The sequence below is a fragment of the Mycetomoellerius zeteki genome, unplaced genomic scaffold, assembly GCF_001594055.1.
Source record: "Mycetomoellerius zeteki isolate Tzet28-1 unplaced genomic scaffold, Tzet1.0 scaffold27, whole genome shotgun sequence".
NCBI classification, from domain to species: domain Eukaryota; kingdom Metazoa; phylum Arthropoda; class Insecta; order Hymenoptera; family Formicidae; genus Mycetomoellerius; species Mycetomoellerius zeteki.
Window position 1 is genome coordinate 157,612 of NW_017257249.1, and position 25,891 is coordinate 183,502.

Genomic DNA, 25,891 nt, shown 5'->3' on the forward strand with positions numbered 1-25,891 from the left:
AGATGGGGCATATTGGTCCACTTTGCATTCTTGTAATTAACGTAATTTTTTCTTATTTACGAGATATATTAAGGATTTATAAGTATTTAATTATTGAGCCAGATGAACATGCAACATTTTAAAGCATTTACCATTAATCTATCATAATTGTGTGAAGATTTATAATAATTTAAAGAAAAAGTGTCACAACTAGCCCTGCTCTACCCTACTTTTTAAGGAATTATGTTACATGTTTTGAAACAAAAATAATAAAAGTGACGTTTGATCATATATATTTCTAAGAGTATATTCTTTTTGCTAATATTATTTGATTAGTCAATAATTTTCTGTTAAGTTGAAAAATAGTTTTCCTCTTCCCTAAAAAACTTTTATGAATTGTGTCACTTTTGAAGTAAAAGAACGGTAGTTTTTATTATGAGTGTACTAATATTATAGCAGTAATAATTATGATAATATGTACATAATTATGATAATATGAAATTATAGTCATAAATACAAAAAATACTGTTCTCTCAGTTTATGATCCAATTATTAATGTCAATACATTAAATTATTTTTAAAAGCATAAGATTATGATGAAGTAGCAGTTTTAATATTCATTAAACCGACATTGTAAATGAAAAAATTACGCGACGGCCCTTTCTGAGGGTCATGAATTAATAGGAAGTGCTGCGCGCGCGAGAAGTCGTAATTAAGCGTTCGCACGAAGCAGAGTACAAGCTGAGAATCAGCTTCAACAAAAAACTCTCTTAAATGTTCAGGAGAAAGATGCCGCGTGGTACTTTTTTATGCGGGGAAAACTCTGCATACAAGGACATTACTCTGGATCGCAGGGTGTAAAGTTCGTTCGTTCTCGTGCCCACTCTCCTGTGCTCTTACGCTTTTGTGCGAATATTGCCGTGTACTTCGCTCTTATTATGACGCGTCTAGCATGATAAAGGGGTTCCGACGACCGCCTAGAAGGCTGGAAAGCATTTACGCTGTGGAACCGCTTTACCGGAATGCGGAGAAGATTTCTCGCGTTCGACGTGGAGTGCCCGACAAACGCATAGCGCATCTCGATGCCTGTATTTAATATCAACGTGAGACTCCTGTCCTCCTTCAATAAGGAACTATTATATACTCAAAACGGTCAGCCAGATTTTTTTATTAAACTTGCTCGGTTTACTGAAGAAAGAACTGAGAGAAGTTAAGGGAAAAACTCAATGTCTAGATTAAGAATGAATTAATTTCTTTAATCAGAAGACTGCCCTTTCCAGCCCTTCGGAGAGCTCAGGAGTGCTGGATCTGCATTTAAACGATTGGGAGAAATTCTTTCTGTAATCAGGCTTTTCTCTATTCTACATGCGCAATTAAATCACATTTAATTAAAAAGGTTGTCGGATTTATTATTGCCATTTATTTTACAGGACTGCGACATTATCTTATTTCATCTTGAAGAAGCTTACATAACAATTATTAGAAGATAAAATAAACCGTTCAGTTTCTCGTTGCCTCCGAAAATCTAGCCATATTATTATCAAATCTTTTTATGATCATGTAGGGTTATTATACCGGTCATTAATGATTATTGAACCAAATGATTGTTGAAGAAAAATATTAAATAGTAGGACTTAAAATATAAATTGCAAATTAATTGATATTTCATACATCTAATTTTTATAGACTTGATTAACATCATTTTTTATTTGAAAATATTATATAGAATAAATATTATATAGAATAAAAAGGAAAATTAAAGTAAGATACATACGTATCTTACTTCAATGAATGTACCTATAATAGAAAGAATGGTGGTAAAATAGGATTAAAATTTACCTATACAAGGTGAGGCATTTAAGACAGGTCATCTGAATAACTCGCTTGTTTTTGACAATAGAAGGAAAAGTACCAAACAAAAATTGCATGGTTTCAAGGAGGACGTATTTTGGTCATGTTGTCTTTTTTCTAGGTGAAGGCGCTAAAAAGATATAAAAGTCACTTCCATTTTCTTAAACGGAATTGTATGATTTTTTTTACACAATATGATTCCTCTAATTATTCTGCATATAAAAGTGTTAAGGTAGTGACATCAAAAAATCAATAGTTTACGAGACATTTTATATTTTATTGTGGCACATATTGGCAAAATATTATAAATAACTAGTAAACTATTAATTTTTTTATAACCATACCTTAATACTTTTATGAACAGTATAATGAGATGAATCAATTGATGGAAAGAAAATACATAGTTGCTTTTAAAAAAATATCCATTTTGCAAAGATATTTTTTAAAAGCAACTATGTTTTCTTTCCATCAATTGATTCATCTCATTATACTGTTCATAAAAGTATTAAGGTATAGTTATCAAAAAATTAATAGTTTACGAGTTATTTAATATTTTATGTCAATAAAATATAAAATACCACAATAAAACATAAAATATCTCGTAAACGATTGATTTTTTGGTATCACTATCTTAACACTTTTATATGCAGAATAATTAAAAGAATCATATTGTGTAAAAAAAATCATACAATTCCGTTTAAGAAAATGGAGGTGACTTTCATATCTTTTTAGCGCCTCCACCTAGAAGAAAGACAACATGACTAAAATATGTCCTCCTTGAAACCATGCAACTTTTGTTTGGCACTTTTCCTTCTATTGTTAAGAATAAGCGAGTTATTCAGGTGACCTGTTTTAAATACCTTACCCTGTATAAGTGAAATGTTTGAAATCGGTTAATTTTTTTACAACTTTTCTTTCGCAATTTTTTTACGTTACATGGAAGTCTCATTTTGTTGCAAATATTTTCTAATAAACAAATTGTAATTGCAAACAAAAGAAATGCTTTCTTCTATTCTAGATGTGAAAAAAAGAGATGAAAAAGAAGAGACAGAAAAGAGAGTACTGCACAACTTCTCATTTTCACCGAAATTCCACAATATATTCCTATGTCTTACAGCAGGCCTGTCCATTACTTTACTCGCGAACTAAACGCTTCCATCTCTCCATCATTTCATAGAGCAAGATTAAGAGAAAGCAAAAAGAATACGCTGGAGCTCTGTTCCGTTATTACATTGTAAAAAATACAGTGTTTGCGTTTAAAACATCTTTGCAAAACAAACATTTAATAATAAAAGATATTTCAATTTTAAACATTTTAGGGTTTTAGAGTTTAAATTCAAACACATAGTGTTTTGTTTAATGAAAAAGTTTAAACCTAAAACATCTTTAAGTGTTTAAAAAACGGAGACAAGAATACCCGGGGAAATTTCTGAACGCAACTTAAGCCTAAGTTATAGGGCATAAAATCATAAAATTGTGAAATTGATGAATATAAGTGCTCGTGCAGTATCTCCTCTTTTTCTCTCTTTCTCTCTCTCTCTCTCTCTCTCTCTCTCTCTTTCTCTCTCTCTCTCTCTTTCTCAAAAGCACCAATAAGGAACATTTCTTTTATTTACATAATCGTTTATTAAAAAATACTTACTGTAAGGTAAAACTTTTGTATAGAAAAAAGTTTCCACAAAGTTCCCCGAATTTTGGACAATTTTAAGCTTCGTATTCTATATGATGTGAATTTGGACCGATGAGAATAAATCTAATTACAATCCTGCTGTCAATTTAATAAGTGATATTACTACTCCGGTTCTGCTCAGGATTGCGTTTTGAAACCGAAATAGATTTCGGCGTGCAGTTTGCAGAATCAAATATATATATATATATATAAATTTATACAGAAATATTTAAACACTAACTTGTAAGATCTGCTTTGACCGAATATAGAAACTTTTTATTTTATTAGCTTCGTATTCTAGTTCAGGCAGTGTAGAGATTGACCGATTTGAAACATTCTTTAAAAATTTTAACTGTTTTATTATCCTTTATAATATTCTATATTTATTTAATTACATATGTATGTTTACTAAAAATATATATATTTTTTCTTTTTTAAAAGGCAAACTTATACGCTAATTATTTACTAGTTATACGCTTAATTAATAATCGATGCATACGTACGATCATTGATTTAGCTCACCAATTATTTACTAACGTTATAATGTTTTTTTTTACTTTTTAAATCAAGACTATTATTTTTTATTTTTTTTAAAGATAATATGTGACGTTTTTTTAAATAACCAGTTATTATTATTGAGTGATTTGTTCTTTTCTTACACACGTACTATAATTCTCGACATACATCGTGAATTTTTTCATATTTGTTCATTGACTGAAATGCAGTGAACATACGAGAGCCTTATCCTAATGCTTAATCTATAACTCATCCGATAATTTATTCGTTTATGTCTTTTTTTTCTTATTCGTTTACGATTTTTCTTCAGGTGATGGAAACGTCAGCTTCGAGGAGTTCGTCGAAATCGTCAGCAATATCGGCGGCGCGAGCACGGCAGCGCCCACAGATCAACATCAGGAAGAGCAGGAATTGCGAGACGCCTTTCGGGTGAGTGAAATAAACGATCCCTCGTCGCTTGTTTCGTTTGAATTTACGAATCACATGGTTGATAGCTTCTTTGTCCTTTTGGATCGGTCCACACGATCATCCGATAAATCTCTATCTCCCGCTTCACGTGGGCGAAGCGCTCGAATATCAAACGTATAGCATATTTTCTCTCACGATCCAGGCAATTTTTGGCTGGATTACCGTGACCGTTCTCAGTCAACTTTCTTTCCTGAAGGAAGCAAGAGGATTTGCTCTTGGCGTTCTTAAACGAGCCGATAGAGCCGTTCTTTAGATAGAGACTAACACGAGACGACAGCCACTTTATAAACTACGCCTTGGCGAAGACACTCTTTAGAATACGATGCTGTTCATGAAACGCAAAAGTTTGTAATGATCGCGATATGTATCATGAATACTTGAGTGCTTTATGCATATTTCATGCATCATATTAATAAGTTTTCTGCTGCTCGCACGGGTGTTTTAACGGTTAAGTAGCTGGAGTTAATCCGTTCTAACTGTCGAATATGTATCCCTTAAGCTTTACTTTCCGAGAGTTTAGGATTCAAGTTCTCTCACTTCTGGAATGTCAGAACCGTCGAATTATTCGCATAATCTTTCAAATTAGTTGCGGCCTGCTGGTGGGACACGCTGGCTCGCGCATAATAATAAGTGTTTCGCAAATTCTAAACGTTTTGAGAGATATTCAACTTCGTGATTATTGATTATACCTCGGTTGTTTTGAAGTTATATATAATTAAAGGATTAAATATTCAAGAAACAAGCAATTTATCTTTAAATTGTTTAAATATAATGATTTTCTTCTTGATACATACACACGTACACGCACGCACGCACGCACGCATATATACATATAATGAGTATAAAAACAAAATTTTATACTTTGATTAATATTTTGAACACTCATTTAAATAAGAATCTCTGGGCTTTGGTTCCTGAGGAAATTATATTTACTACATATTACTTATACCTACATATTTATCCTGTAATATTTTACACTTATCTTTCTTTATGATATCAATAATGACAAAAATGAAGAAAATATTATTTAAAGTATTAAGTAACATTTTCTTATTTATAAAATTTTACAAATTGTTATTAACAAAAACAAATATTAAACTGTTATATTTCCCGTTTCTATTTGATTCTTGCCGGAACAAAAAATTTATAATATAACTATTGATAGAGAACAATTTGGCACTCAAATTTAAAAAAATGGACTTAGTTTTTGTAGGAAATAATCCTTCAATTATTACATTCTTGTTAAAGCTTTTTTATTATTAATCTTTTTTTATTTTATACACTTTATATATTTTATACACCGCAGTATACACCAAATATAATATGAGATCTTACGTTTCACATATAAATTATATAAATTATACAATGAGAGAGAGAGAGAGAGAGAGAGAGAGAGAGAGAGAGAGAGATGCCTGGAATCGGCTTGGGAATAATAAATAAATAATAGCTAAATAAATAAGCAAACAGATCTGATTTATACGAGAAATTTGATTTATGAGAGCCATGAAATAGGGATCAGGAAACCTAAGCTTAATGGTTCCTACAGTGAGTGCAATCCTCGATCTTTCTATAATAAAATAAATTTCGATCCCGTGCTGCTCGCCCCTCATCGAAATTTCCGACACGTTTATCATAAATGTAAAAAATATATAAAACTCGACATCGATTCCATAATACCCACAGTTCGCACACATCATGTATAAAGTGATTAATTAAATAAGTATTATAAATATATATAATAAGATGCGAAACGCAGAATCAAAAAATCTTTGCTTGTAATTTTTACTGCTTGTTAACTTGTATCGTAAAATACGTGCATATACATGTTTATATACGTATATAACAGCTCGATGAATGGCTCGAGTAGAAATCGTATACATATTTTAGTTGCTTCCGTTGAAGTTGCTTTACGCAAAGAATTTCGCTTATTGCTACAGAAAAATGTTTGGCAAAGAATTATTTGATTTGTTTCACTTCTTTTTTCATTTCCGCTGTGTGTCTGTCATTCATGCTATTTCAATGAATCCTATTGAATGATACCACATACTGTTACACTGTTAAATCTATAGTGCCAAATTTAATCTAATGTGAGTCGCCACTGCTCCTATTAAATATATCGTTATTTTTTACTAAAACGATAATTAAATTTGACACTATATCGTGTCAATTTGATCCTAACGCTTTCCTTTTAAGTTAAAATTGCGTTGTAATTTAAAAAAATTTTGATAATGTCACCACTTACTTAACCAATTTTTGAGCTTTTAGCATAGAGAGTATCAGCTATGTTTATCGATTACCATCTCATTAATACCGAACTTTTTGCCAAACCGAGAAGTTCGATCAAACTATTTAACTAAGAAGTAACTTGCATAAAATTATTTTTAAGAGTCTGATGTCTCGTAGCATCTTTGATTTGGTTTGAGAGAAATGAAGCAATGCTTTTTTTCCAGGATATTGGAGACTAGTTTTGTATTATTGAATCTTTCTCCCAATAATGCAGAATCTTCTTGAGTTATTTACACTAATAAAGGTAAAAACTAAAATGCCCTTTGCATTTAAAAAATGCAAACATGTTTGTGGAGTGAAATTTTATTCAGAGAATATTCTTTGAAACGAAGTCTTTTGGAAACAAACTGTTTAACAATTCCACCCATGTAATCACAAGAATCTTTCTCATGTAATGTGATACCAAAAAAATTTCACTCAGCTTTAATATTAAAATCTATGTTTTTATATAAAAGAAATCATAACGTAGAGATAAAAACTTTTAAAAAATTTTTAACTCTCTTGAAGCACGTAGATAAGTAAGTGATGATATCAAATTTAAAAAAAAATTTTTTTTTAATTATGCAGCAACCAGCCCTGATTAAAATGGCATGGAATGACTGACTTTCTTGCATATAGTTCAATCAAGTAACATAAAAGAGATTAGTATATTAGAATAAGAATATTCTTTCTTTCATCGGGAAATTATATACGAAATATTCTTGAAAAATTAGACAATTAATAGATGTCCTATTCGCTTAATCGGGAATCTAGATAATATTAGTACGATATATAAAGACATACATACATACATGTAGACAGGATCATACGATATGATTTTATGAACATGAAACACTAGAAGATAAAAGGATTACGGAGCATTTGCGTTTTCTTGCTTGTTGTCGACAAAAATATTTTTCTATGAATAATGCATCTGCCCATCGTATACGCGTGCCTTTATGTCAAACCAGGAGATAAAGCAAGATCAGCGCAAAGTACTCCGTTTAATGTGACACAGCTTCCTAAACAGTTGCCTGAGGTCATCATATCTGAATCGCAAGAAAAAAGTTACATATGTACACTTTTTTAAAATAGATAATTATTTTGGGGAGGCAAAAGTAGGTATAATTTTTTATGCATTAAATGTACGGAAAGAACTGTTTTGAGAAAATATCTAAAAATTTAGCTAGATATAGATCTAAAAATAATTAGATCTAAATAATTATGTAGGATGCTCAAGTTAGTCGTTAGAATATCAAACTTTTGTAGAATTGCTCATTATCCTTTACATATAACTATTTTGATACTCTAACAAAATTTTTTTTCAGATTTGTATTTAGCTAAATTTTTAGATATTTTTGCAAAATTATTTTTTCCGTATATAGGATTTCTTATATTAATAAAAATTGTCAATACAAATTATGTTCTAGAAATTTTATTTTATTAAAGTTTTTAAATCATAGTTTTTATTGTTCCGCTATTTTGGATTTTAAAATTTGGAGATCTTGACCCCACATTAAAATTCAATGATCCAAAAGTTCCTAGAACACTAACAGATATTTGAATTATTTATTTACATGTACAGTAAAAAATATCGACTTTTCCATATTTTTCAATGATTATCAATTTTTAATAAAAAAAAAGACAATGTAGCGGAAAAATCTGAAAAAATTCTGAAAATTACTTTAGGATATCTTGAATGAGTGCCTAAATTGCCGTTTTAATATGATAATAGTTTAGTAGAAAATGCATTTTTTTTAAACACAAATTTTGACTACTTGTTTATAGTTATAGATAGTAATTATGTAAATAAAAATATGTTGTCTCTCTCTTCTCTCTTCTTCTCTCTACTTTTTTCTAACATTTATTCATGCTCTAAGGACTCTACGAAAACAAAAAAAAACTGATCTTACCACTTAATTTAACGTCAAAAAATTCATCAAAATAATTGAAAACTAAGCGGAAAAAGATGGATCTCTGAAAGACCCATCATGCGAAGGGTTAAAAATACAGCTGGTAATTTTCTTCCCACTACGGGAGATCAAGAATGCACCTGCATTCGTGCGTGAAATTAATTATTATGGATCGAAACCGTTTTGCGTTTTAAATACACGTGAAATCTTGGGACCTCCTTAAGGGAATTTAACAATTTATCCCGATCATATTCGCGGAAAATGTAAATGGTCCGCCGAGAGAAATAGGCACCCCTAAAGACGCAAGGCGGGAATTGTCGAAAGTTTCAAAAACTTCTAAAATGAAGGTAATAAATCCACGGGCGAAAAGTCTCTCTGCGTGAGATAGACTCGTAAGGAGACTATGTGAAAACGGATTTTTGCCCTGAAAGCCGGAGAGAAAGAGTTTACAGAAGGACGGAAAACACGGAGTGTTCGACTTCGTTGGAAGCACGCTGCATCTTTCACTTAGAGGGTGTACGGTACTCTCTTACAAGTAGGTACGCTGGTATTTGTTCAGACTGCCTTACCAAGTCGGTCGACCGCTGCAATGTTAGTCACCGCCAAGTCTCATTCAGTCACGAAGGACATGCGACACTTGATTTTACGGAGTCCCGAATCTAATTCTCTCTCTTACTCTATCGCGTCTGACCTCCGAGACGAGCTTGTTTCGACATTCCATCCGAATCGAAGAATCGTCGGGGAGACGACGAACAGCATCGTAAATTGTGTAACAAGTGCAATCGTAAATGCATGGAATCCTTGCTTTGCAAAAGGAGAGCTTCCTTTTTTTTCTTTCTTAACTCACTTGGAAACATTCGGGATTTCGTAAGTTTCAATCTAAGCTGATATACTTCTAGGTATTTTCCTCAGATTTTCCAGTTGTATACATTCAAGATTTCACGTTTTATTTTACATGAGTAGATTTCAAAACGTTTTCGCGATATTTGCCAATTGAACGTGTCTCGGTTTCAATGTACCTCGCGACGTTTTCGACAGGACCTTTCCTGCTCGAAAAGACGAGTGACGGCGAAAGTTATAGTGATAAAACAATCTAATTCGCCTATTTCCTTCAAGCGGGACCGATTGTAACAATTCCATTAAAGTCGCTAAATCTTAGGAAGTTTAATTATTACGATCGAGAGAAGCTGAGCGATGAGGAGTCAAGCGTCCGATGATCCCGATTATTGCCCGTCGAAACTTCTGTCACAAATGAAATGAGGATTCTATACGCTTCGCAAAATCAAAATCATTGAAATGGAGAACATTGATTTACTTTGGATTCTTTGGTCGTTACATTCTTTCGCATTCCTTCCCAACAGCCGCAATTCCCACCTACGCGCAAATAAAGGAGGTCTCCTAGGGAGGAGAAAGAGAAGGAGAAGAAAAGTTTTGTCTCACTTCTCGCTCGTGATGCAATCACTAGATAGATGAAACCGATGCGATTACGACGCTTTTTGGAACCCATCGTGATATCCTTCCTCTGAAAATTCATGTCGATTAAAGAGACGCCACTGTACTTGAATTCGATATCGTTTTCAGAAATAAATGAGTTGCTCGTCAAAGTGCTCGGATAACGATACAATTCGATTTACACCGAATACCTGAGAAGCCAAGACATTTTATTTCCATGGATGATATTTAATTGAAGTCGGATCTTGATTAAATTCACAACAGTCACGACGATATCGAAAGAAAAGCATAATTTAATTTATTATTATCCGATAAAGTATTACGTACAAAGCAAATGTTCTGGAATAAAATAAAAATTTTCATTTCTTAATAAATTAAACGCAAAATGCCGAGCATGCGATAGCAGTTTTAGACTGGTATTACATTTATCTTACGACAAATTTTTCAAGCCTGTTGATTGGCTATAGAATCTGAGAACCTGTCTGTCCTGCAGCCAATTAACACATTTGAAAAATTTTGTATGACATTTATCGTATGACAAATATAATATTAGCCATGATTAGGGCTGCCATCTGTAAAATCACTAATCTAGGACAATGAGTTCCAAATCCCCGAATTTACAGCTAAAACCCGGACATTTTTTAATTATTAATTTTATTAATATTAATTTTTTCATCGTAAAGTTTGATTATTTAATATAATATTTAACATTTTTATACCTAAAAGTATTTTCATAAATAAAACGAAAATTCAAATATATAGTTACGAAGTATATTTATTAATCATAACAAATTTACCTTTTTGAAACAAGGCAAAAAAAAGCGCCAAGTGTGCGTGCTTCTCTCAGAAAAAACCTACATTAATTATTATACGCGCTTGTATATGTGCTCCTTGAAAAAAATGACTTCCTATTCCAAACCTATTCCAAACGTATTTTCCAAACTATGAAAGTATAATATATAGTAATAATAATTTTTTTCAAAAAATATGTGAAATTTTTAAATTGCGCCAATTATAAACAGAAAATACGTTTCATTGAAACACTAATGTTACATAACTATTTTTAAATAAAAATATATGAAAATAAAAGCATTTAATTGAAATAAAAAAATTTTAATTTAAAAAAAAATTTTTGGCACCGCGCGCTAGCAAACTTGGCTTGATCTAGTGGCGTCAAGTTTTTTATATATAATATTAAAATTCTATATTAAATTCTTTATATTAAAATTTTATATTAAATCAACGCTTGCGCAATTGTTATTTAATAATAATAATACGAGTACAATGAAAAACTGTACAAAATCCGGACCGCTTCGAAAAACCCGCCCGGACGCTCCCCGACGTCTTCAAAACTAGAACAAATCCGGGAAAATTCGAACGGATGGCAGCCTTAGCTATGATGTAAGAAAGCCAGATGAACCAATTTCAAGGATGTGTAGTCATTCAAAGTAATGACGACATTTGTAACCAATCAAAAATTGACCTCAAATTTTATAAGCCAATATTAAACCCGCTATTAAAAATTTGCCACTCATCAGAAATTTTCCTTAAGTTATATTCACAGCTGTTATTACGCACAATGTTACACCAGTTGCGGGATTCTCTAAACGGCTTATCGATGATTATTGCTATTGTTAACTAGCGACAGCCAATGAGAGCTGCTCTTTCTCCCAGGATTGTATCGCCATTGGCTGTCGCTAGTTAACGATCGCGACAATCATCGATAAAACGTTTAGAGTATCCCGCTACTGATCTTTTTATATCAATATTAGCCTTACGCTTTAATTTACGTATTTAAAGCGAGTTTGGGATTTTGCGAGTCACAATGTTTAATGCCGAGCAAAATAAGTTTAGGTTTATATTGACTGACAATGAAAGGATCTCGCGTAGCAATCTGTCTCCTATTCCGAAAATATACCGAAAGATTATAGAATTTTCCGAGCAACTTAAAACGGCCGAACTCAAGCAGAATCGGGACGAAATGAAAGTGAACCGAATACGAAACTCGATGTTTCAGCATGTCTGCTGTAACATTTATTTCTGTTCGATTAATTAATTCCCTGTTGATTCCCGTTCTGACTTAAATATTCTATGCTGCCAGTTCTTCACATGGGAAAAAAATTTTGCTAAATTATCTTCACTGAAAAAAAATATTGAACAATTTATTCATGAAATATAATGTTTATTTTATTGAAATAAGTTCTTATTTAAATACGTCGAAATAAAATTTTATTCCTAATAAATAAATTATCCATTTTATTCTTTTACAATTAATGAAATACGTTTCACATAAATATTTCATTATCACAATCAAATTTTTTTTCAATCAATAAATATCGAAGGAAACATCTCAAATAACATTTGCTTTTGAATAATTTTACTCTTTTTAGTGTAACAATTTTTAGCTAGATATAAATTTGGAAATAATTTTGTTAGATCATTAAATTAATTATATAAGACGCTCAAACTGGTTGCTAGAAAAATTGCTCTTAAAATTGTTTACAGGATTGCCAATTATATATTTCAACGTTCTACATAATTATTTTACAGATTGTTAAGATGCTTATTACTTCACTATTAAAATAGATGATCAATCTAATTTAAGATATTAATTCTAAACAGAATCGTAAAGGTTCTCGTAACTTATTCTCGTAAAACTTGTAAAAACTTATGACTGATATTGTAAATATTGTAATTCTATACGTATATATCATAAAACATACGATCATTCGTAAATATCTACGATTTCTCGTAAATCTTACAGCTAGCAAGAAGCTGTCTGTAAAGATATTGCATAAAGTTATAAGTACTTGTAAGTTCTTATAAGTCTTGCGAGAACATGTTACCAGTCTTATGATTCTACTTAGAATTGATTCATAATTTCAGCTTTAGTTTGTGATGGTGTTTCAAGTCCGACAAACTTTATTGGCGTACTTTATAAAACTGAAATATTGTAAAAATTTACATTTGGTATTATTAAGGATTAAAATCTGTTTTGACCAAAAATGGGATTATTTTTATTAATTGATAATTATTTTAATAAAACAAAATTATTTTCAGATCCGTATCTAGCTAAATTTTTAACTTCAGCAAAGTTGTTCTTTCTTGTGATCGTTAACTTTTTCCATAAGGCGGAAATATAAGAAGTGAAAATTTTTACCATTGAAGGTAAAATGGATAATGGAGAAACTTTTCACTTTTCACGTTTCTGCCCTACAGAAAAAAATTACATAATCCCTACCCACATTGAATTGTAACGAAGAAAGTGAATAGATCAAAACTGCATTAGTTTCAGTAAGTAAACATAGCGGCGATTTGAATGACTTAATTAATTCATCTTCGACTAATTTCAACCATTCTAATATTCACCTTAAGGAAACACGTTCTCAGGAAAGAAAGACAGGGAGGAATAGACGAACAAACCGTATCGCTTCTCATTTCTTCAAACAGGAGTTCTATGTAACGCCTTGTAACTTAATACGTGTGGAGTAAAGCGTGCGGTGCCAATTTCCCTCTGGAAACTCGTCTCCTTTTAACGCGCACTTCGTTCGGAGCTGCAATTCGCTTTGCAGTTTCCTTCGCGGATATATCTCGGAGCTCTCCCAGCTGCCATAGTAAAAAGGCAGCATGCCTGAGTGCGCCGGAAGTTCGCGTAAGAACGACTGAACCGTCCATTAACCGTGGCGCGGAACCGCCACGGTTCTAAACATTCGCAACACGTCTCGTTTCCGGCAACGTCCTCTTCTGGACCCACCCATCTTTTTTACCCCTCCCCCAAGCGTTTCAATGGCTATTCTTTGCCGAAAGATGTACGTCGCTTTCGAAGGACGGCGTTTTGTGCGACGAATTGTCGTCCAGGCATTCATGCTCCATTCATTGCGCTATTCGTCAACCTGGTCACATTTTTCCGTCTTACCACCCCTTCCCCTCCTCGACGGGGGTTGCACTGACATTGCTTATCCTGACTGACGTCTTCGCGAACTGAATCTCGGAACTCGAAAGCATGCACCGTCCGAGATTCGCGTGCAAGTCACGAGATTCATCCTCGTTTTCGCCGACAAAGGTCGTGTGAGCTCGCGTATCTTTATCCTTCCGTTTTCTTCTTCCTGCTTCGGTTCTTTCCATTTCCGCGCGATGCGGAAATGCTTAATTCTTTCACGCGAAAGAGCTTTTATCCACTCCGAATGATTTTATCCCATTTGTACAATTATCACTGATGAAACAAGAACATAGACTGACTAATTCTTACAATGTATAATCGTGTCTGCGGAAACATTATGCTTTTCGTTTTAACGAGTTTTTTTTCAGCTGTATCATAGCTTTGTTAATTTAGAGTATACTAGGAAAAATGTTTTGTTCTATGAATTAAAATTTTGTCGTTACAAATTAAAATTTGTAAGGACAAAATATCTGGATAAAATATAATCGAACAAAATTACTTGGTTGAGATACAATCAAAATATTTATTTATGAAAAATGAAGTGTTTAATTGTGTTAATGTTCAATGTAAATGAAAATATATAATTGATATCAATATAAATAAATATTTTTTTATTATTTACAAAGCAGAAAAATGTATTTCGTAAAAGCAACTAAATTTTTTTACATGTATAAAGCAAAATGTTTATAATTGCTGTTAAAAAAAGCCTCAGCTAAACAGTTTTACTGAAAGTACTCAATTTTTTTCCCTACTGTAAAAAGAGCAAGCGGTTTATCTTCTTTTTTCTAGGAATGTTTTGAGAATTAAAAATTATAAAAAGAAATATGTATATATCAAACTGATCATGATATACGATTGAATTTCTTTTCTTGCCATTGGCGAGTTCTTATTTGTATCATTTAGACAGAGAACAATCTGAAAATAAAAAGTCGAAATGTTTCTGTAGTTAATACCAGTTCCATTACGGCTGTCTAGACTTTTTTTTAATTCTCGTGTATCCACCTGCGCACAGGTCGTTCTGACCAAAGGTGGATCACGTTGATCCGGCAAGCAACAACAAACGTAAAGTAGAATTTATTTAAAACTTTCTTTGATGTACAATTCATGAGTTGGACCGAATGAGAATACGAATCGAGTATTAACAAACGTTTCGTTTCGCTGCAGCATTCGTATTTTCTAAATGTTAAGTGCGAAAATCCACTTTCGTGCTCGATTCACTTTAATATTGTTTTTATAATAAAATCCGATGTACGTATATACAATATTAAACAAAATATCTTTTAAGATCGTAATGTGAATACACAACAAATAGGAAATAAAAGTCCTAAATGGTCAAGCTAGACCTTTAATGCTTAAATAATTCGATGTGATTTATATAATACATAGGTACTCATATTTAATCCTGCGCTGAATTTAATTTTCTGTCTTGAAAATGCAATCTTATATAATAAAATTAGAGTAGTAATATTACAAATTAAATTAACAGACTCATTAATGCTCACAGGCATCTTAGAAAGATCTTAATAATATGATGCTGAGAAATATCTTAAATAAATCTGTAAATAGTTTTATTGCGGAAAGTATTGCCTCAATTCAAACCCAGATCTACTACGTATATAATTTACCATTCTTTCAATTAACTATCTTAAGTAATTTATTCAGTAAATGCACTTATACGTAAGATTTCCTCGATTTCCTAATTACATTTTTGTATTAAATGAAAACATCGACACAAGAAAAATTATTTTGCTTCAAGTATCTAAAGCTTTAAGTAAATACAGACCTGAAAGTAATTTTGTTGTATCAAATAATTATGTAGAAAATTCTAGTATGATGCAACACCAAGTTTTGAAATTCTAACATTCAATTTGAAAGTACATAATTCCTACATATATAATTATTTTCAGATCCGTATCTATAGCTAAATTTTTAGTTACATAAGCAAAACTGTTTTTTGTCAAATTTTACAATGAAATAAATTCTTGTTCTTTGATCTACAGATGGATCAACTTAATCTTTTTATATTAAATATTTATTACATTAAATATAATAATATTTATTCTTATATCTATATTTTTTATATAAAAATTGAATCTGAAAATAAGAAAAATTGAATCTTGAACAGAACGCTCTTGCGCCGGAACAGTGTTAGTTAAATCGAGCTCTGAGCGATGTATTTAGGATTGCGCGCGGAGTCGGTGGCTAAAGACGGCAGATGCATCCGAGAAGAACCGACAGAGATGGAGAAGAAATCCACCTGGGCGAGTCGGGTAACCGCTGCGTGTTGGAAGGAAGTATGTCAAACTGTTACGCCACAATACATCCTAATGACGCTGGCTTCGCGGAGGATTTCTGCCAAAGCATCTCTCTTTGCTCGACCATTCTTTTGGATTGTCTACTGCCGTCTGAGCCACTTCTCTGTCGCTTGTCTGATTACTCAGGCGAGTTCTGGCGGTGTTATTTTTCAATGTTCTCTCGAGGATGCCGAGGTTTCTGTTGCATTTTTGCCTTTTCTTTCTGACCAAATAGTGCACTCGAGGTGTTTATGTCAGAATTGAAGGATTTGCGTGTAGCTTTGGCACGAACTTGGTTGAAAGCGATACACGAATAGGTAATAATCGGATAAATATTTCGATAAATAAGCGATCAAACATCATAAAAGTAAATAAGATAAATGTCAATAACTGATGTGCTCAGTGATTAAAATCAACAATATGCTTGTAATTTAAATATTTTGTATCAAGATAAGTAATAAAAACATATTTTTAATTGGAAATTATTACGAAAAAGTTGTTCATTTCTAGTTTCACAGAGACAGTCATACGTTTAAAATATAAAGATTATATAATTTGTCTAAACATGTAGTATGTTTTTTACTTTGTAAGAAACTGTAAATTAAATTTAAAAATTTATTTTATTAGAAGTTCACAGTTACTGGTACAACTGATATGATATATTAATGAAATTTCACTCCAGTGTTCTATTTAAAATATGATAATATTTTTCAATCACCGACAAAACAAAGTTTCATTAATTTCTTTTGTAATACTACTAATTAATAATCAATAATAATAATAGAATTGATTATACCTTGTTATAGTTCAGTCGCTAGAACATTTACCTTATAAATTTCTAGATTGATTTCTTCAAACATCGCTGATGTTTTGTATAATTAATAGAGTTTATTTTATTTAAATTTAATTTAAATTTACTTCATTTAAATTTTTATCTAAATGAAAATTTAATTACGACAATGTGTGCGATTAATAGATGAGCTCGAGTTTCGCTTCTTGTCATTTATGAAGCAATTCTTACCTATCTAACGTAACGATCATATTTGAAACGACTGACATTTTCAGTCACATTTTCAGACAGAGAAACACAGGAAATGACATGAGGAGAGGGAGCGTTTCTTTCTAGAGAAATAAAACTGCAAGCATAAATATAAATGAGTCCTCGGGCACGACGACTTATTGTCCTTGTTGCGCTATCTCGGTCTTTGCAAGTCCGTATCAGATTTATTTTCAGACAGTCTAATTGCCCTTCATTAAATTCGCTCCTATTCCAGCCGGTTCCCATCCGCTTCCGTTATCCATCATTTCTAAAAGCTATTGTGCAGAATTTCTTTTTTATTATTACATTTGTTTATTATTAATTTCGCTCCTACATGAGCTCCTTATTGTTCAAGGTTGTCTTCTGGCTGTACGCCAGAGTTTCTGCACTGTCTTACTTTAACGCGCATTTAGATACTGTTCGTCGTATTGTGACTATGTCGTTTTCCCTTATCTTCGCGAATTATGTAAATCACACGTTTGGGGTTTTCCAGTTTTTTTCTTAGGTGTATGCATACGCGTTATTATGGTGAAATGGCTGAAAGTTTAAATTCGCTTTAGTGACAGTTTGATGGCAGAATTATCTCGACATTTTGCAATTTTACAGTGACGGGATTGGAGAATCAAGTCTTTCTTCTTTAATTCCGTCTTTATTTTATTTGTACAGAGAATATATTATTCTATTACACTGTAAAAAAATTTCGTGTAAGATTACAATAGTTTTAATGAATAATTTTGGAACCTACTATTAAAGGTGTACATTTATACACGTAAGTGAAGTTACAATTTATATAAATTATTTTTAATCAAATAAGAGGAATTCCTATATTTGATCAAAGTGGATCTTAGTATTCAAATATTTCTGTGAATTTATATACATACCTGATTCTGCAAACCGCAATCTTTTAAAACGCATTTATGAGCAGAAAAAATAATAATATCACTATTAAAAGTAATAATATCATTGTTAAATTGACAAGCAATTTAATCATTTTTGGCTAATAAGCATCTTTAAAAGAATATTAATAATATTAGAAGTTAATGAAAATTTTTAATCTGAAAATAATTTATTGGAATAATATTGCTTCAGTCAAAATTATTTTTCTTTATAGTAATTACACAAATATTATATTGCTATTGCAATTCTCCGTCTAATATAAAGATTGCACAATTAGAAGTATAAGACATACTAATTTGTGTAAAAATAATTTTATACATTTCTACTATAAATTGTGTAATTTTTCACATTATTTTTTTATGTAATTTTTATACTTTTTACAGTGCAGTCAGTTGAAGCTCTTTGATCATCTTTTTGTAATAAAACATTTTTTCGTAACAAAAATTTTCAGAGAATATTCATTGCTGTTTTATTTAATTAATTCTGTTACAAATAAGGCACTAAAAATTTGTTACAATTCATTAATTTATCAAATCTTTCAAGATTTTTCTTTTTCAGTATCTTTGAAAATGCCACGACAATTGTCGACTCTAAAATGCTTCGAAATGCGACTGTTTACAAATCGCCTCGTATTCCACGTTTGTATAGAATTTACAGTGCGCAACAACGGAACAATGAAGTTCTTTCCCTTCTTTAAACTACATAGTTCGCTAAAGTGTTTAACGATTGGGGCATTAAGGCCAAACGTGACGTATTGTAGTCACCAAGTCGATATTTTAATCTTCGCGACCCGACTACCATCGTTACGCTGCCACTACCGCGCACTGAATCGTACCCCGTATCTAGAATAAAAGACGCGTGATAGAGGGCAAGCGAAGGAAAGAGGGAGCACGGAAAAACGTGTAAAGGGTAGACAACAAGCGACCGAAATGGAAGAGCGACTCGATGGGGGTTGTAAAAAGGATGGAAACGACTCTCAGCCGCAACCTGTCGAAGGGTATCGCGAATAGACAGCAAGATTTATGGCGTGAAAAGAGAGAAAAGGAAAGTTCCCACCCACGTGAGAAGCAAGATTATATTGCATAATAATACCAAAAGCTCTCGAGACCTCGTAAACTCTAATATCCAAACGGCGTTGTCTGCGATCTGGATAAAATTTATCTTGTATCGCGTTCGCGATTCTTGCAGAATGCCCTTTTATTCGGACTTATAAGCACGATACCTGCTGGCGCGATGATTTAACCATTTCTGGGAAGAGCCACCGAAATTTTTAACAAAAAATAGATTGAAACAATTCGAGCAACAAAGGAATCAAGCGCAAGATAAAAGCGAGGATGAACGTATGCGTGGCACGTAACGCCTCAAAAATCCACAACAACAATTCCCCCCTGGGCAACAAAAGAGGCAAACAATGTACTAAAACTAAAAGGGAATGCTGCGCAGCGTGGCCTCGGCAGGATAAAAGAATCGAGAAAAACGAGTAGAGATCCGGCAAACAAATGCGAGAGTGTAAAAACAAATAATGGCAATTGAGTGTATCCGTTGCAGGCAATATCGAACTGGAAGGTGGCAAGAGGGTCGTTGAAGATTCACCGGTTTCATGACGTTTGACCACCGTCGAACCACGAGGCAACGTCGGCGAAAAACGTTGCGACTGACGCATAAGCGTTCTCTTTTTTTTTTTTTTAAAAATATACGTAACTCTGAGGGAACACACATACACATACATCTTTCCAGGATTCCAGTATTCGCGATACGAATGCGAGCGATCGCTGTTCGCAGTTTCGGAAGTCATAATTCAAGCTTTAAAATATCGTGAATCATCACGGGAACGTAATACTGACGTTTTTCAACGAAAACTTCGAAACTTGATGCAGGTTTCTGAACGAGGGCCGAAAACCAGATGGAAGGAGAAGAAATAAAAAATAAAACGTATCTCTGGAGAATCAGATGCCCACGCCATGTAGGATCGCTGCGCGAGCAGTTTCACATTGAACTTTACTTCCGGGGAAGAAAAACGCAAGAGATTCCTTAGTTCGCATTAGCATGCTAATGAACGGTAATCGCGTAACGTTCTTCGTTGGCTCTTATCGGACAGGCAACGTTACGAGCGGGTAAGGGGTAGGAGGTGATTTATTTTCGTGTAATCCTCCTGTGTGTACGTCCAGGATGGACCGACGTGAAAAAGCCACGCGTTACAATCCCCTAATATCAGGACGCTCATTTCTGGAACCATAAATCCGTACGGATATTTCGTCCGAACGTACACGATGCGTGCAGCCGGTGCACCGGAAGCGCATATTATTTGATAAGCGAAATTTCGACATCAATGATGGACATGATGGATTTATTTTTTTTTTAAACGATTATATTAAATAGACGTGATTTTAAACCCTTTATTGCACAAATTTTTCTATTGAACGTATTTTGCTGAATTTTAGTAAATATATAGAGATTTTGGGATTGATCACAAATCTGAAGCCAAAATTTAAAAAGTTAAAATGGCTGATTCAATACTAATCGATTATATCCATCATTAATCGATGTTTATTACTTTCTTAGTCGCGGGGCAAGTATCGATTTATGTCGTCAAATAGGAAAATGTTTACGACAATTAAATTAGAGAATATACACTAGGCATCGAGAATATATATAAGACACTTTATTAAAGAGAGCGCTGATAATTATAACTTTAATTAAATTATTTAACAATTGCAATTATAATTGTAATTAACTATTTCCGATGATTGTATTGACGGCGGCTATTTCTGCGAATGTTCAGTCCTAGAACAGTGTAAACAGACCACAATATTGATCAATCGGAATGATCGATCGGATGGTCCGCTGGACTAAATAATTTACTAATTACTGTAACGATCGTCCGATTGTAATTTCCTACGGTCGCCGCGTTATGTCCGTTCTATAATAAGATTGTAAGCCTTAAGAAATTGACCAATCATAGTCGATTATTTTTCTCATATTCGACTATGATTGGATAATTTCTTACGACTTACGGCTTGCGATTCTATTGTAGAATAGGCATTGAAGAACCGAGATGATTGAGATCGTGACAACGGCAAGATGTCACTTAGGGCGATTCTCCTCGGCGACAGCATTTCTTTCCAAGCTTCTATTTCCCATTTCCTCGGAGGCGCAGCACTTTCCCTTCTGACTTTCGTCGGAAACGGAGTTACTCCGGTGATTTCCACCGAGGAAAAGTGACAAATATCTACCTATCTGCCGAGTTTCCGCGCTGCGAAAATATACCTTAGCATGGCACTTAGCTCGTTTTATCGCAATACATAAGTACAATACATAAAGATATCGCGCGTGCAAATAGTACCTCGAATGATTTATAGAGCGTTGATTTTCTATACGAGGTAATAACTGCAATTGCGCGTTACGGAGTCCAAATTATGCGAGATAGAAATTGATTTTAAATATTTAATACTTGTATACACATTTTCTCTCAGGCTTTTGTATATTTTAGATTTTAGATAATTTTATTTTTAATATATTTTATATTTATAATACAAACCGGAAGAATGAGTGATTACTTCTGATAGAAGTTAAAATTATATAACAATATAATTTATAGACAATAAAATTTTCCGAGGAAATCAAATTTGAATTAATTAAAACATAGAAGATACTTTGTTTGCATTTAAGTTTGCGTAATAATCTTTAGAGATCTTCGAATTTAACTCGAATCAAAATATGAAATGAATATCAAAATATAAAACATTTAACACTTAAAGAAATGATAGTTTAATAGAAAATATTGTAAATTACAATTGATAACATATTTGATGTAAAAAAATGTTTTTAAGTAAATTAATTAAATAAGAAAAGGACCAAAAAATATAGTCAAGGCTAAATCATGATACCTAATAACATTTATATGTAAATTCTATAAATACATCTTTTAATAATACAAACTGCGCACTGCTTACTGTCAGACTCGAAACACAATTATAAACTGAAGTTGAAATAATAAGATATCATAGATTAAATTGATCAATTTAATGACACTAATAAGCATCTTAAAATACTTAAAAGAACTTATTGCGAAAAATGCTATATTATTCATTAAATTCTTTTTAGCATTTTAAGAAGCTTAGTATCATTAGTTACAGACGAGATTCGAAAGATGTATTTAGAATTTACATATCATTCCTTTATTTCAAAAGTGACACAGCTCAGAAAATGTAACTTTCATGTCATTACTATGAATAAATTAGATATAAAGATTACGCTATTAATTATCAAAGATAAACTAACTTTATGGTCCATCAAATAACACTTATTGTTCTATAAGATTAAAAAAAAAATTGTAATACCTTCTACAAGAGTGACACATTTTGGGTTAATGTCATTTTTGTAAATAAAATAGAGAGTACAATGTAAAATGAGAATAAAATGTAAAATGAAAAATTGAAAATGTAATATAAATTATTGAATCATGTACAAAATATTAAAAATTTAATAATAATAAAAAAAACCGCTAAATGAATACATTAAATAAGTAAAGAAAGGGCTTTTAAGTAAAGAAACGCTAAAATACGGTTAAGGCCAGTAGATCTTGGGGTATCTAATAATATTTATATCGTTCCCTCACTTTAAAAATTATTGCAACTAAAAAAATTTAGTTTTTTAAGAAAGGGAAACCCGTTTTTAATTTAACAGAAAATTATTGACTACTCTAATAATATCAGCAAAAAAATATATTCTACCTTTTTCAGTTGTAACAATTCTAATATCCTAAAATTATGACAAATCTGAACTAATTCGTCAAAAGTAATATAACTTGAAGTATCACCAACAGTTTATATTTACCTTAATCAGCTAAAGTAATCTTAAATAAGAGAACGTTTAGAGTTTGATGATTGAAGTTTGAAGAAGAAACTGTTTTATTTTGAATTTAGTCACTTTAGCTGATTAAGGCAAATATAAGCTGTTGATGATAGTTCGAATTATATTACTTTTGATGAATTATTTCAGAATTGTCATAATTTTATAGAATATCAGAATTGTCACAACTGAAAAAAATAGTTTTTTTACTTTAATTTGACTGTGAAACAAAAACAATTTAAATTATATTTAATTATGTTTCTAAGAATGTATTCTTTTTGCCGATACTGTTTGAGTAGTCAATAATTTTTTATTAAATCAAAAACAATTTTCCCTTTTTTGAAAAATTAAATTTTTTTTTAAATTATTTCGGTGCGCGTTTCAAAGGATTACATATACGTAGTATATAAATTCACACAGAATCATACAATCATTTAAGATCCAGCTAGACCGTTTAAGACATTGATTTCCATAGTTTGTGTTATCATATATACGATCCTATAATATATTATATTGTAAATTTTTTTTAGTTGCAATAATTTTAAAAATGAGGGAACGATATAAATATTATTAGGCCAAGATCTGACCTTAACCGTATTAACCCTTTCCTTACTTATTTAATGTGTTCATACAGTGGTTTATAAATTAATTTATTATTATTAAATTTTTAATATTTTTTGTACATGATTCAATAATTTATATTACATTTTCGATTTTTCATTTTACATTTTATCATATCTAATTGTCATCATGTTAAAGTAGCGTGTAATATGAAGTTTGTGTATACTTCTAAATATAGAAAAGAAGAGATGTAGAATTTTCAAATTTTTGAAATCAATCTTAAAAAAATAAAACCTTGAATGAAAAATTTTGTTATATAATCTCGATTTGTTTTTTCAATCTTTCTTCTCTTTTTTTTCTTTTCGTATTATGATTGGTGATCCTGTATAAATTTGAATATCACAATACGAAAAAAAATCAAATTTTATACAATTGTGCAACTTATGAAAAGTACACGCACCGCGAAATCAATCTTCTCGGAATACACTCGAAAAGCAGCGGTTCGATACACAAGGTAAGCCTCTTTGATGCGGAATTCGGATTCGCGGACGGACAAAAGACACGCCATTCGACTGACATCGGACAGAGGAGATTGCGAATGGAGTTCGGCAATGCATTTCTAAGCCCGCCACGGTAGTTGTAATAACTACTCATTAGTGTAACCGAATTGAATCAAGCCGAGTGAAACAAGTTGGTGATGCTCGTGCGAGTGAGTCAGTAGTAGCAATATTGTTTGCATTGGCAGACGTCTCTGCATTGTCTCCCACTGTTAAATGCCAAACTGCTCTCTCGTAATCCTCTACGATCACGATCGTGATGAGAACGGGAAGCAAAGATCTTTATGAATGATCCTTTTCTCAGAGTATGACGTTTTCCACGATGCTTCACTCGGTATCTCAATAGAATGTCATCGAACGAAATACTGTTGCAGGTAGCAACATAATTGATTGTATTGCTGTCGGACGCAAATGTTTCTCAGAGAACAATTTCCTGGTTCAGCATCTCAATTCCAATTCTATTTCGTGAAAGATCTGGGTAATTCGATTTTGCGTCTGCTCGCTTCGATCGATTTACAAATTGTGCTATTCGAATTGAACGTTGTGTGCAATAAATAATAAGGTAGAATAATTGTTTCCTTGTCAGCTACTTTGTCTCTGTTTCACTTCGGTTTTCTTTCCTGGAAAAATTAATGTTCATCAAAACGTTTCTACTTACTAATTAGCGGAAACAAAAGCGAAATGTCTTTGTAAACGGGAGAGGGCGAGCTTCGAGGAGGGATAATTTTTCTGAGAAAAAAAGAAAAATAATATTTATTTTTGTTCCCCTGGGAGTCATTATGCGATCGCGGGAGAAATCCAGCGACGGAGCGAGAGATGAAATAACAAACTTGGCGTCGGTTTTTCTCGTCGCGTTTAGCGATTATTTCGATTATATATTTTGAAGAAATCGTCAATAGAAATTACTGATGATGCATCACAGTTTTGCGCCATTTGTCATTTCCGTTTTTTTTTTATATAGGTACATCTTTATTCAAAGCGCATACAAAAAAATTATTGCAATTATCATAATTATAATTTATAGTCATTTTCTGTGTCAACTATATATTTTTTTATAGAACTATAAATAATAACTAAATGTAATTATTATAAATAGCATTATAGCATATATATACTGGATGTCTGGAAATTAGCGCATCAGAATATCATAGCAAGATAGAGCGGACTAAACTGAGTCCTCTATCATTTTGCAATTTTCGTAATAGTTAACGAGATATTAATTACTAAAAATTGCTGTGAATATTGGTCTTCAATAATTTTTTACTCAAATACTATCAACTTTACAGAAAAACTACAACAGACAAAAATTGTTAATTTATATATGTAATAACCATAAAAATGGAGCTCCTAACTATAATTATTTTATTCTGAGTTTTATATATATATATATAATCACAAATATCAAGACTTTTCTCTCAGTGCAAAGATTTGCTCCGCCATGGATTTAATTGGATTTTTTTATTTGCTTGTTGTATACAGGTGTTCGACAAACATAATCGTGGGTACATCACTGCGTCGGACCTTAGGGCGGTGCTGCAGTGTCTGGGAGAGGATCTTTCTGAGGAAGAGAGTAAGTCTTAAATATTTAACACATTCCTCGATAGTCCATTACGATGAATGTGACGTGATTACACGGATA

General features: G+C 32.1%; 1 protein-coding gene across 1 annotated transcript in view; it reads left to right on the forward strand.

Annotated features, from left to right (window-relative positions):
• The window catches only part of LOC108724067 (uncharacterized), a 113,563-nt gene that overhangs the window by 79,147 nt on the left and 8,525 nt on the right, over positions 1–25,891 (forward strand). The window contains exons 7-8 of the mRNA XM_018450225.1: positions 4,326–4,444; positions 25,732–25,822. Of these exons, the coding sequence (XP_018305727.1) occupies positions 4,326–4,444; positions 25,732–25,822 (210 nt within the window). The remainder of the gene's footprint in view (positions 1–4,325; positions 4,445–25,731; positions 25,823–25,891) is intronic.